Source organism: Ambystoma mexicanum, chromosome 12, assembly GCF_040938575.1.
Source record: "Ambystoma mexicanum isolate Mex_15411 chromosome 12, UKY_AmexF1_1, whole genome shotgun sequence".
NCBI classification, from domain to species: Eukaryota; Metazoa; Chordata; class Amphibia; order Caudata; family Ambystomatidae; genus Ambystoma; species Ambystoma mexicanum.
The window spans coordinates 10,111,537-10,124,962 of record NC_090936.1 but is presented as its reverse complement, the minus strand read 5'-3'; the positions used below and the strand labels follow the sequence as shown (position 1 = coordinate 10,124,962).

The following is a 13,426-nucleotide window of genomic DNA, read 5'->3' as shown; positions in this document are numbered from 1 at the left end:
ATTGAAAAATAGTTCGGAGCATAAAAAGGTATCGAGAAAATGACAAAGATTCAAATGTTCTACGTTAGGTGACCACACACAGTTAAATATATGGCACAGGTTGTATTGGGTATAAGCACCCTGGGCTGGTGAGGACGCGTAACAAAGACTGATGCATGGCAATGTGAATAGCAAGCACGAGACTGCTTGTATCCACCCTATATACTTTGCCTGGCTTGCCTCCTTCTACCTGCCTGCGTCACTGATGCAACACCTGCTCCCAACTACACCCCAAAATGATCTGTGCTTAACTTCCCAATCCAGCAGAACAACGCCTCTGCCGCGTGACTCAGCTGCTTTGCCCAGGCCTTCCATTGAGATTGAAGAAGGACTCCGGACAGAGCCCCTGGGACTCCATTTGCATGGCAGCCATGTGGGGTGTTGCAATGAATTGCCATCTGGCAATGGTGTAGATTTGTATTGAATAATAAAATTATGCAGGTAATCCCATCTCTGAAAGGGAGGTCTGCTGATCAGATTCCCTTTTCATAAGCTCCGTGCCAGAAGCATAGTGTGCACCTGTGCCCTGCTGCGTCGTTATGATGATGGCAGTGCATCATCTACCAGTGGCACTGAGCAGGTTCAGAGGTTGCAGTTGCCCATTAAACAGCTGCAGTGACAGCCACGTCCCTGCAGTGCAGGGGCTGCATTTAAGATTTGTCATTTCTACCAAAACTATGATGATCATAAATGGCCCATGATGGTGGAAGATGAAACTATAATAGTACAGCTATGGATGAGTTAAGGCGTAAAGTTCAACCACATTCAACTTGATAATCAGACATGTGTCGGCCCTGTAGTCTGTGGAAGGGTTATGTGTATTTATTCCAGAAAAGGCTCCCACTGCAGGACTGGAGCCTCTGGGGTAACTTCTCTTTGTTCCTTGTTCAGGGCATGTAACACCCTTTCCCCTGAGACAGCCACTCCACAGGAGGCTTGCCTGGGAACAGGAATCAAGGCCCTTGATTCTATTGAGAAGTGAAGGGGGCATGGTTATTGTTGCCAAGGAGTAATCATTGCAGTTTGGGGAGAATTCTGCTATTTTCTTGCTCTCTTTCATGTCCCCTCTACTTCCTGTAGCACAAAGTCCTTTGGGTGTGAATTCAGAAGGGCAGGTTCACTAATTTCAAGAGCAGTTACTGGACCCCCAGGATTACTTTGTTGGACCCTGATAGGGGAGAGGGCATCCAGTGATTTTCCCTGGGATTTTTTATTCCAGGCATTTTTTACAGAAAATGATTTACCAAAAAACCTACATTTAAAAAAATATTTATATATATATAGGGGCACATTTTTAAAAAATCTGTATTTATTCGATAAAAATGTTTTGGTAAATAATGCCTTGAATAAAAGTTCTTTGGTGAAGTCACATAGAACCGGGGAGAGCAGTCGTTTCCACAGTCCGCCAGTTGAGGTGGAGGCAGCGGTTCCAAGTCATCGGCAAGCTCTGTCCCCTAACCATCCCAGGGGACCATTGGGGGTGACCTCTACTGCTGGACCAGGACACATCATTGCCAGAGACCCTGTTTATTGGGACCTCACCATGTTGCAGGGCCCCTCAAGGTGTGTGTCGGTCTCCCTCATGTTTGGGAGCTCGAGAAAGGATTAACGTTGGAGTGGGACTCTCAGCACCTGGAAGCCAGAATAGCTGAGATCTTTGTTTTTGACTTCGACCCACTGCGAGCTGTGATTCGAGCGTGTTCGACACCAATGGAACGTTCAGGACCCAAAAGCCTGTGCATCACTTGCTGCTTTCATTGAGATTTGATATGAAAATGATTGTCCTGCATATTTATTTCTGCTGTAACTTGTATTTTATTTGCCTTATTCTCTTTAACTGTTTGAAATTGGAAAGCAATATATTCCTGCAATCAGAGATGTCCTTAAGCATGAGCAGGAAAGTTGGCAAACACTGCTTCGGCCTTCTCCTCTTGACTTGGTCATTCGAAGGAATAGCCTTGACTATTTTACAGGGTAGTGTCTGTACTTTTCGGACTGCCCATGCAGTGCACTTTGAATGTGTGTGTGGTTTTCAGACAATATGGATAATATACTCAGACAGAGTCATGTCTCTGAAATCACATGCTTGCCCCCACTTAATAAAAACTTCCATGCTTATATTGTTATTGGGTAGCTATTGGGCATTTCTCCCATTGCATTTGGGAAAACATCAAACAGGTTGCCCTATATAAATTAACCTTTCGTGCTTTCGTGGCTGAGATTTGCTTAGAGGGTGCCAGCTTCATCTAGAACCCTCCGGGGTATGGCTTAGAACCTGAGATGAAGAGTTAACACTTTTACAAAATTGCAGATTAAGCAAGATGGGTTCTCTCTGGTTGACCAGGTGTACACACACACACATATATATATATATATATATATATATATATATATATATATATATATATATAAAGCCGTGTACCTGGGGATGCTCTCATTAATTGCTGTGCAATTCCATGCAATGCGGTGTAAACGTAACATGAGTAGGCTTGCCTGTATATCAGCTGGGTTTCAATATTGATTCTTGTAGGGTTTACAGGATCAACACTTGTCGAACATGAGGTCTGTCAATAGATTCATATCATAAATATTCGCAGCATTAAACACGTCTTCCTCATCAATCAGTAACACAAGTAATTAGACTGAGGGCAGAATGATTGGTTATGAGGCTCAATCCTTTTAGAAGGACCGACGCAAAGTAAGGTGTACTCATTGGCAATCCGGACTGTGCCAACGCTCTTTGAGTTCCCGGAGGGAACACCAGACATTCCTCTCCAGTCAATACCTAGGGGCCCCATAGACTCCTTACATTCTCGCACCACATCTCACCACCATGGCCAGAAGAACCCTTGCCACATAATATAACCTCTGCTTCCTTATCACATGTGTTAAGCTCCACGGCGTGTACACTCCTGCACCTCATAGATCGGTTTGCGAGTATATGCCCAGGTGTTTCTTCCCAGGGGCGGGGGGGGCAGGGGGGAAGCTGTGTCAGATCTTATATCAAAGAATCGAACTTCGTCAGACACACAGCAGCTCCACAACTGAGTAGTAATCGCCGTAAGGGTTTGGATGAATCATAACCATGGGCATTGCTCTGGAAAACCCTGCAAACCATTGCTTTTATTTTTTTTATACTCTTCTTTTAGATTTTGAACAATAACATGTCAGCAAAACAATAGAAAAGTAACAAATTCAGATTATAAGATAAATATTCTCAAAACAAAGATCAACACATTCGATATTAAAAGAGCAATAAAGACATCAACAAATCAGCTGATCAATACATAACAAATGGATGATATACCATTGGAATTATACAGTAATCTGACATAAACACAAGACACACAACACGAGAAACACCAACACCCATAACAAACCCGCAGTCCACCATAAACATATTTAACGACATCCTATGCACTCTAGCTTCTGCCTGCTGAAATGTTACTGTATATTGCACGCCCCATAAAAAGCAAAACCCAAAGTCCCCCTTCACGCAGCCATCTATTTTAAGAAAGCAGCCATGCAAGGAGTATGCTTGTCTGTATGTTGCTTACTGTCGATAATAAGGTTGCTTAGTCCTGAATAGAATGACTGAACATGTATAAGGAAGACTCAGCATTCAGGACTTGGGTTTGATATTTCTGTATCTCATATGAACGTTCACAGCCCCCACCCCCCAATGCGACTTTTCTTGAAGAAGACAGAACCCACTCTTGTCCTATGAAAGGTCATTATGGAGATGGAGCGGCACGGAGTGGCTGGGGAATAGATGGGGGTTTTAATTTCATTTCCCGCCACGTGCTATGAATGTGATCAAGTCGCCTGAACTATGATTCCTGAATCCATCCTGTCTTCTTTCCCAATAAGGAGCGGCAGTGTGAGCGGATTAACACTCAAGCTGATCCGAACATCCGTCTCTGAGATGCTGGAGACGCTCTCCGACGACGACTTCGTGAACGTGGCTTCAGTGAGTACCGCCTCCATCTTGGCTTCTCTGACACACAGGGATGAATAAACTCAAAGGGGTTGCATGGCCAGATTGCATTTGTTTTGCAGCACAAATGTCCTCTGTTTCTTGCGGCATGTCTATATAAAGTCAGCAGCTGTTTACATATTTGCTCCACGCTACCGCTAAATGTGGATTTAGAGCCGGGTACCAATTGATCTGTTTCTTCCCATGCTATACACATTTGTTTTGCAATAATTAGAGGAATACTCTAAAATATGGCTGCCAAGTTGATACAGTTTGTAGACGAGGTGTGGATGAGATATTTTTAGCTTATCAGGGAAGATGTGGAGAGTAGAAGTCAAAAACAAACTACTAGAAGAATTGACTTCTAGTAAAAAACCTTAAGAGGGTCAAAGAAGAGACAATTGGAATCCATGCAAAGCGGGAACAGAAAAGCACAAAAGGGGATGAAAGTAACCCGAATGTAAGGGCCAATGGAGGGTAACGACAAGGAAGCAAGCCGAGGTCATGAGAGATTTCAAGATGGGACATGGATAGTTCAAGTGAATTGGGAAGGAAACTGGAAGCCAAGGAGGGGTGCCCAGTGAGGAAAGTGAGAAGGGGATCTATTAGAGGGACATCAGGAAGTAAAGGTGTTAAGTGGTGGGGGGTAGGGTGATTGCGAAAGCCAATAGCCAGAGATGTAGAATAGTCAAGGAGAAGGACATTGAGCGAGAAGATCAGCGCGTTTTACAGGAAGGGCTGAGAAAAGGTGGTCCTATTGAACATCACAGAGTAGAAGGTGGCAAGAATAACTGAGGAGAGAGACAGGCTGCGAAACAAGGGGAATAGCATCGATGCCCCCATGACAAACAGAAGGCGAGAAAGAAAAGCTGAAGTAGAGATCATGGGTTGGAGGGACCTCATTTTGTAGGGGCTGGTAAAGAGGAAGCGGGCATGATAAGCAGATCACAATAGATAGAAGAGTTCAAATGAGCAATGGAGCAAGTGGCGCCAAAAGAGAAAACGCAGGCGGGTCACAAGAAGCACACAAATACAAGTATTAAAAGTGAATAAGTGGGAATTGTCTGAACCGTAGGAAATAGATGAGTGCTGTTCTTGAAAAAAGAGTTAAACCAAAAAATTAGGAGCTTGAATTCGAGGGAATGTTGTGTAGATTGTGTCCCCACATTCTTAAAGCAGATTAAATGTTTTCCCAGGCATTGGCTTCGTAGGGCGTGCAACATTAGGACATTGTACACTGTTGTAAGGGTGGACTCGGCAATACCAGATACCCTGATGAGTGGTTTCTGATAGGGTGTGATATGGATATAGGGATGAAAAGGAATACCGATACAGCTGACGGTGGCATGTTCTTTGGGGCACGGGATCTCCATACCTGATGACTCATTGTCCCGTTGAGTAGTCCAAGCCCACCTTGATGGGTTTGTCTGAGATTTCATGGAGGGCAAAGTCTAACCACCACCAGCCCCATTCTGGGCTAAAGTGATTGATTCTAATAAGACAAGTTTGGGGGGTCCCAGGTGAAATAATGGCAATGAGCTTCCTGAGGATCCCCTTGCACGACGAGGAAGTCTATTGTCGAATAGTTAGAAAATCATTGCAAGTAAGAAACTCGCCAATAGTTGAACGGCTGAAAACCGCTAATTCCATGGCGTTCACTGAAATAGGCAGGTTATTACGCTTGTGATCAATGAATTTGCATTTCAGAGTATTCTCAGTAAATTAGAAAACAAGCTATAAATCACAAGCTATAAAGAAAAAAAACAAAATGATTAGTGCATTGAAACAAGTTCAATCCAGACAATAGCATTGAATCAAAAGATTAAAAACATACTATGATTCATAAGCAGGACGTCTAGCAAACCTTGCTTTGCGCCCCCGTTCAGATAAGGAGGACCCGATGAGGCTTTGCACGTAGTTCCCCCACTTCAGGGTGCTCAGTCACGACCAGGTAGCCCTCCCTCACAGCAATTTCGGAGCTTGTGCTTGAAGTTCTCCATTGCCTGAGAGGTTTTAGCTGTTCTTCTCGCATGAAGGCAACTCAGATATCTTTAAATCAGGAATTTTTCGTTCTGGGGTCAGAGTTGCTAACCTTTGCTGCTCTCTGCCTAACAGGCTTCTACGCCCAGGGAGAAAAGAGCAACATGTTTGAAAGTCATGGGACCCTCTCAAGCATTACTGGTTTGACCAGCTCTGCCAGGGGCTCCCAGGAGAGATCACAGTTCTGGCCGAAAGAGAAAGGGCTTAATCCATGTCTGTCATTCAAATGTTAGAACCCCCTCTTTAGCTCTCAGTATAATTGCTGAGGTTTCTAGGGCAACCCCTGGCATCCTGTCCATGAATCTGTTCTCCACTGAACTCCGTGGCATGGTCACTATCCTCCGAAATTGGCTCCATAGATCGCAACCATCGCAGACCTCGATTGCTACCACGTGGTGCACTTGCGGGGCCCCCCAGATCTGTTGTGCTAATGCATAGAGGTTTTGCACTATACGAGAGCAACATTTAAGAAATCTTTTTGGGCCCAGGAGGAGCAACCTGCAAACCTAAGGTAAAGTAGTCCTAGAAAGAGAACTTCTGGAGGGATGAGCCTGCCAGCAAAAGTTTACTCTTGGTTTTGCCCCTCCCCCATTATCACAATCAAAGTTTTTGAGCATTGTGAGAAACCTGAAGGCACTCCCACATTGATTCCCCAGCGATCTTCTGTTCAGGTGTATTGGAAAGGCCATCACTTTTGGATCCCGAACCTGGAGTTAGACTAGCGAGGGAGGATCACCTGCATGGAGGGTCGTTGGGGATTGGGGAGAGGGTGATAGAGGGCCAGACACAGTATACCCCCTTTAATGAAAAGGACTTACCTTACCCTCACTTAGCCTTTGTAGGGTATTGCTGTCCATATCCAACTTGTTCCCCTTAGGTCAGACCAAGTACTTAGAGGAAGAAGATAATTCCAAGAGTAATGCAGATTACCTATGGAAAACACCACTTTAGTACTGTGACGAATAAGAGGGACTTGGAGGAACACAGAACTAAATGTCAGGCATGTCCCTTTCAATACAATAATTGTGGTCAGGCAATAAAGCCTAAGGACTCACACCTGAAATCCCTTAACCCGGCTCTGGTGGATAAAAGGTAGAGTTCAGAGAGTCGGCAGGAGAGGGACGAGCAGTAGAGCAACAGAGAAGCCGGGCCAGCCAGGAAGGCACTTGTGGAGAGTGGGATGCCGAGAAGCTGAGGACTTGCAGACTGTGGCAGTCGATAGAAGCAGGGCGAAGGAGCCGTGTCTCCCGTGTGCTGTCGAGGTCGGAAGGAGACTGTGGCAAGTATCAGTCCCTTCATTGTGGCTGAAGAGTGCTTGTTCTCCTGGGCAGGGAAAACCAACCCAGGAGTGTCCGAGGGGCAGGAGGTGAGACCCTGACCTCAAGCACAAGGATTGTGTGGAGCGAAGAAGGTGTACAAAGCAGCAACGTGACCAGTGAGTTTCGAGTGAAGAGAGCAAAACCCTGTGCGCAAACGAACAAGTGAGATACATTTTGTCAGAGTGCTTCTGTATAATCGGTACGCTGTCGGAAGCCTCTGAAACAGATGGATGAACGCATAGTGATCGTAAAAACTTTCCAAGTGATACAGTGTGCTGGAGTGGTTTCGTACAAGAGGTATGTTATCGAAAGTCTCCGAACTGACATGAAGGAAAGGAATTGAGTGGCAGAAAGGGGGTGCAGTGAAGTGGGAGCAAAACCTGCTGTGCCCGATGAATGGGAAGCCTGAAAGAAGAAGACTGGAAACTTTGTATTTGAGAAAGATTACAAACAATAAAATGAATGGAAGAAATTGAACAGCAGAAGGGGGAGCTGTGAACTGGGAGCAAAACAAAGTGGCTGAAGATTTGGAAATTGACTACGAACATTAAACAAAGAGGCTTCAAGTGTCCTTTGTAGCCCAACCTGTAGTGGGTGGACCGCCACGACCAGGGAGCCCCCACAGACATAAAGTAAGGTGTAATGGTTTTGATGCTTGAAGAAGGGAACCCTGAGCTCCCCAGAGACATTGTATTTTAACCCCAGGCATGAAGCTTGGGGAAGGAAACCGTGAGCTTTTTGAAAACATTAACCTGGAAATGTGTTTTTGTGAATGAACACTTGCAGCTTGGCGCAGAGCCCTGAGCTCCTTTAGAACTTTGTCTTGTGTAACCTACAGCTTGGGGAAGAGCCCTGAGCTCCTTTGGAACATTGTGTTATCAAGCTTGGGGAAGGGAGGCTCAAGCTTCCGATGAACATTGTCCTTGGAACTGTTCCTTGAACTTGGAGAAGGAAGCTAGAGACTGCTCCAGACTTTTACTTTGAACACTATCTTGAGTTAAAATATCCCTACACTACATTTTTTAATTAGACGTGAGGGCAATCATAGGTTTTGATGCAGAGAGACTTTTTTCTTTTGGACTTTTGGACATTGACGTTGAAAATGTTCAGAAATTCTTTTTGAGTGGTTCCCCCCAGGCCACCTGCCATTCACATATTGTGCTTCTTTCTGACACCCCTAACCCTTTATATGACCTTGCCCACCCCCCAAAAAAATTTGATTTTTTTTGGGCAAAAATGCCACAGAAAAACTCCTGTCGTAAAAACAGGTGTCGCTCAAAGGACGCTATACGGTATAACTAATCCCCTATACTGTCAATATTACACAGAGGCTGCCAAGAATCGTCACGTGGCCTTGCAGTTCTGCACAGGGTAATGTGTTTAGGCAAGCAGAAGCATGGTCCACTTAACGATCTGTGGGCGTGGGGGTGGAGAGGGGATTGGGTGGTAAAGGTTTGGTACAAGGTGAACAGAGGGTCAGAAGTGACACGGAGAAAGGGTGAGGTGGAGTCGCGGACACGGAGAGCAGAAATGTGGGCAAGAAGAAAGGAAATAGCCAGTGAAAGGGGCCAGGAGCAGGAGACACAATGGGGTTCCAAATAGGGGACCCCTTAAAAAACAATTAGCGAGTAGGTGAAAGGGGGTCCTCTGGGCGATTACGGAATCAGTGCGGGGCTTGAGCCCCAGCTAGTGAAAGACACTGCATGGAAAGAGGGCACGCTAAAGAACGACACTTCAACGTCATGCATGCGTTCGCGCCCTGAAACACTTGTGTATGGGCGCGATAATAAATAAACTATCATATCATATGGTGCCTTGAGATCAGTTGCAGCAGCTAATATTAGAATTGTGAGATGAACCGCAAATACAATGTGGGTGAAGGAGAAGCAGGAATGCTGGGATGAGGAGGGAGACACTCTGGTATCCGACTCTATCATCCTCCCATTAAGGTTGGCCCCGCACTCTAGCTGAAGACCCCGGCATCCCAGTCTTGAAGAATAAGGGGACGCTTTAAACACATGATGCAAGAAGATATTGGGGGGATGTGCAAGCCCCTACACATGTGTCTGCTGTGGTATAGCCGCTTGGCCGGTGCCCCGACTGGTGTGACCATGGCACCTCTTAAATCTGTTTTCGAAAGAGATTGTTAAGGCCAATTCAGAGAAAATAACGCTGTCCCCCTTCACTCATATGGTTCTTTCTTGGGTGCTTTTAGATGGTTGTGGGACATGCTTCAGATCTGTAACTCTGGGCGCTTTGTGTACTGTGACGTCACATTGTCAGCCCACTATCAGCTTATTTGCATGCTATGCTAAATGATACCCATTTGCATAATTGCGCGGCACGCTGCCAGTGCAGCGGCTTCTCTGCCGCCAGGGTTTGATTGGGCGCTCCTGGCAGTGATGCGCCCTGATTTGGTTTTGATTGAGCACTTTAATAAAAGTTAACATTCCAATAATATATCTGATCTGTTTCCATCAATGCATGCATGTATGCAGGTGGACATATTACAAAGTTATTGCTGGTTATTCTGCCTCAGAGTGCCTGTATGTGCTCAGATATTATGACACTTTTAATGGAGGAAAAACATGTTTTTTGTGCATTTTCAACACCGAACGCTGAATGCTTCCATTAAGCCCACAATCACATTGCCAACTGCTGTCCTAAATCAGTGGCAGACTGGCACAGGATGTCCTATGCACAAACTGAGCAATTCAGTTATCAGAGGACCCTGAGACATTTCACGAGGTGTCGCCACTTATCCCCAAGGAGGAGCCCCTTCTCATGAGGCTAGGGAGGTATGGACCTCATGCAGGGGTACTCCCCCTCTAGGGAGAAGGACGACCACCTGGGTGCAGCCCTAGAAATCCTGTCACCCCCACACATTCCCTAGTCCTACACTCCACCTCCAATCCTTCCTTAGGGAGCAGACATATGAATTATTGCCATAGTGATGAAACCACCCAAGGTGGAAGGACTAGGCTGAGAAAAAACACCAAAAGCATGAAGATTACACCTTCAAGAACTGCCACAACGTGGCCTACTGGAATCATGAAGAGCGCCCCCGCGATCATCCACTCCAGGTGTGGACAAGTCCTACATAAAGGAAACTGAAGACAGACTCGACCTTGTCTTTGAGGAGCGAGGAACCCAGGAGATTCAAATCCTGACAGAAGCAGGCAGAACAGTAGATGCCGGCAAGACGCTGCGAGAGTTGACCAGTGATCGACGGCCCATAGAAGCATCATTTGAGGGAACAACCCCTTAGAGTTAGGGCCAGTTAGGCATTACACCAACCCTACAAACTTCTTCAACAAAGGTTTTCGAACTGTTGCTTTTGAGTCTGTGTCTCTCTTGATAGCATGTCTCACAGTACATATATGAGTAGGACACGCAGGCGATGCTGTGATGACACTGAAGATTTACATATTCCTTGATCATATTTCCAGCTTTACTGCAGCTCCCGTTTCTTGTCCTAAAAAGGGCTTTTGTCCACACATTGGGCCTCATTACACGGAAGGTGGTAAGGGTTAACGGTCACCGGTAAGGGTACCGGTTCCTTTTACTAGCCGTTAAGGAACGGGCCCCCAAAGGGACCTTGGAGGCAATTACGGTACCGCAATTTGTGGTACGGTTATTGCCACCTTCCCCATTCCCATTGAGCCCTATGGGGTTCAAATGGGAATGGGGAAGTGCCATGGTGAATGGGGAATTACCGCCCCCTCCAACCTTGGAATGTGGCGGTAATTCCGCCATTAACCATGGCGGACTCGGTACGGTACCGGCGGCAACCATGGCGCTAATAGCGCCATGGTTACCGCCTACCGTGAATTGAGGCCCATTGGCTCTTTCTAGACATTACCAATAATTATAATCCCCTCAGTATTTAGATACATTTCAAACACCATTGAAATGTCGTCCACAAGTTGCTATGTACATTGTTTGTAAAAGCTCTCCCAGTTGGCCAACACAAACTCTTATTCTTCAGCAAAGAATATTAAGACTGAAATGAATATTTCCTTTCATCCCTCTATGGTGACAAATCCCATGGAACTGGGTTTTCCCAACAGAGGAAGAATTGTGAAATGGTGGGTGTCCATTTAATTTCCACTGAGGGCCTCTGAGTCTGTGTGCCGTAGGCAAACCTTGCGTTGCCTCCTGTATGACACACTCGAAGCAATGAGTTGGGAAAGAGCTGAAAAAAATAGGACATATGGATCACTTTAATCCTCAATTGTCCTACCCTTTGTGCTGCTCTTTTTTGTTTCTTATTTTTTATTTTTCCGGTAATTAGAAGTTCAATTGGACGAGCATCAACTGTGGAAATCACTGGTGCTCTAAAAGAAATGTTTGGATGCTGGCAAAGCTGACGCCGAATTTCAATTTTCCGATTTCTCGAGAAGAATGGGACATATTTGTTTTGTATATATAATTTTTTTTTTTTTAAATTGTCTTTATTATTTTCAATAAACAACAATTAAGCAACATAACTTCAACATCCCCCCCTCAACACCCCCCCTCCCTCCCTGGGGACACGTGTGCTTTAGAACAGGGATTACATCATGCATTAAAGATATCTGAGATCTTGATGTTGTGTGGGCACCACTGTTCCATATGGTCTGATTGGAGATATTCCAGGACTTCACCCCATTCTTTTGCGAACCTGTCTCTCGTTCCCTGGATTAAGTGTGTGATTTTTTCCATCGCCATCTGGGCCCAGACTCTTTGGAGCCATGCGAAAATCAGTGGGTGTCTTTGTTTTTCCAACTGTGGGCTATTGTTGTCCATGCCGCTATAAGGAGGCCCATAAGACTTCTCCATTGTGATTTATTATATCTTCTTGCCAAGTCGTCTCTTATTCCACATAACCAGACCCCCTCTCCGAGTTGTCCCGCATCTGGAAATATTTTGCCCATTTCTCCCTTAACTTCTTCCCAGATGGCCTTATTCCTTTGCATGTCCACCAGATGTGTTTCCATGTTCCCACCTCTCCGCATTCCTTCCAGCAAAGGCTTGAAGTTTTCGGGAACATAGTGTGGAGTCTCTCTGGGGTGTAGTGCCACTGTGTAACTATTTTTATCCACATTTCTCTTGTTTGAGCAGATCTGGTCATTTTTGGAATTAGGGTCCAGAGGTCTTCCCATTGTTTCCTTGTTGGTTCCCACCCCAGTGTGCTGCTCCATTTAATCATATATGACCACTTAATTTCTTCATCCTGTGTATTAATGAAGGAATAAATAGTGGAAACCCATTTCTTTGCCCCTTAGTTCGTCGTAATATATTTCTCAAATGGGGTAAGAGTTCTTGTTGCTGCCTTCGTTATATCCGGGGATCTCAGCCAGTGTTTGAGTTGGTCGTGTCTCTATTTCTCCCGAGTGGAGCGTGCTGCGAGTGGGAGGCAGGATTCATATGATCTAATTTCATTGTTGATGAACATTTCCCCAATTTTTGTTATTCCTTCCTCCTCCCAACAAACGTATGCCCCTTGCTCCATCCCCGGGGGGAACTGCGGGTTTCTACAGATGGGGGTGAATGGGCCTAGCATGGTGGTCATTATGCCTCTTCGAGTTTGCGTGTCCCCTCCATCGTTGTTTTCATTATTTCGCTTATCTCTATGTTGGGGTGTCTGTGCTGTTTCTGTTTCCAGAGTAGTTCCACTAATGGGGTTCTTGCCACTGCTCTATCTTGTGCTGCCCAAATCGGTTGTGGATCGTCGCCTAGCCACTCCCGTAGTACCTTTAGCTGTGCCGCTTGATAGTATTTCTGGAAGTGAGGGAGCGCCAGGCCCCCCTCCCTGGTTGGTGTGGACATGACCGCCCTAGCCAGTCTTGGCGTTTTCCCTTTCCACACGAAGGCTGATATTACCCGGGATAGTGTTTTAAAGAATAATCTGGGTACCCTTACCGGGAGGGCCTGGAAATAATAGAGAAGTTTTGGTAGGATGGTCATCTTTACCGCTTGGATCCTGCCCCACCACGATATTAGCAATGGGTTCCATCCCTCCACATCCCTACGAATACTTGTGAGGAGCTGCGGGTAATTTTTGCCATAG

At 45.6% G+C, this 13,426-nt stretch overlaps 1 protein-coding gene across 7 annotated transcripts in view; it reads left to right on the top strand.

Moving 5' to 3' along the window:
- CACNA2D1 (calcium voltage-gated channel auxiliary subunit alpha2delta 1) overlaps nucleotides 1-13,426 on the top strand; it is a 1,412,752-nt gene that overhangs the window by 934,126 nt on the left and 465,200 nt on the right. For all 7 annotated transcript variants that reach the window (XM_069627805.1, XM_069627804.1, XM_069627806.1 and 4 more), the window contains exon 10: nucleotides 3,910-4,009. In XM_069627805.1, the coding sequence (XP_069483906.1) occupies nucleotides 3,910-4,009 (100 nt within the window). The remainder of the gene's footprint in view (nucleotides 1-3,909; nucleotides 4,010-13,426) is intronic.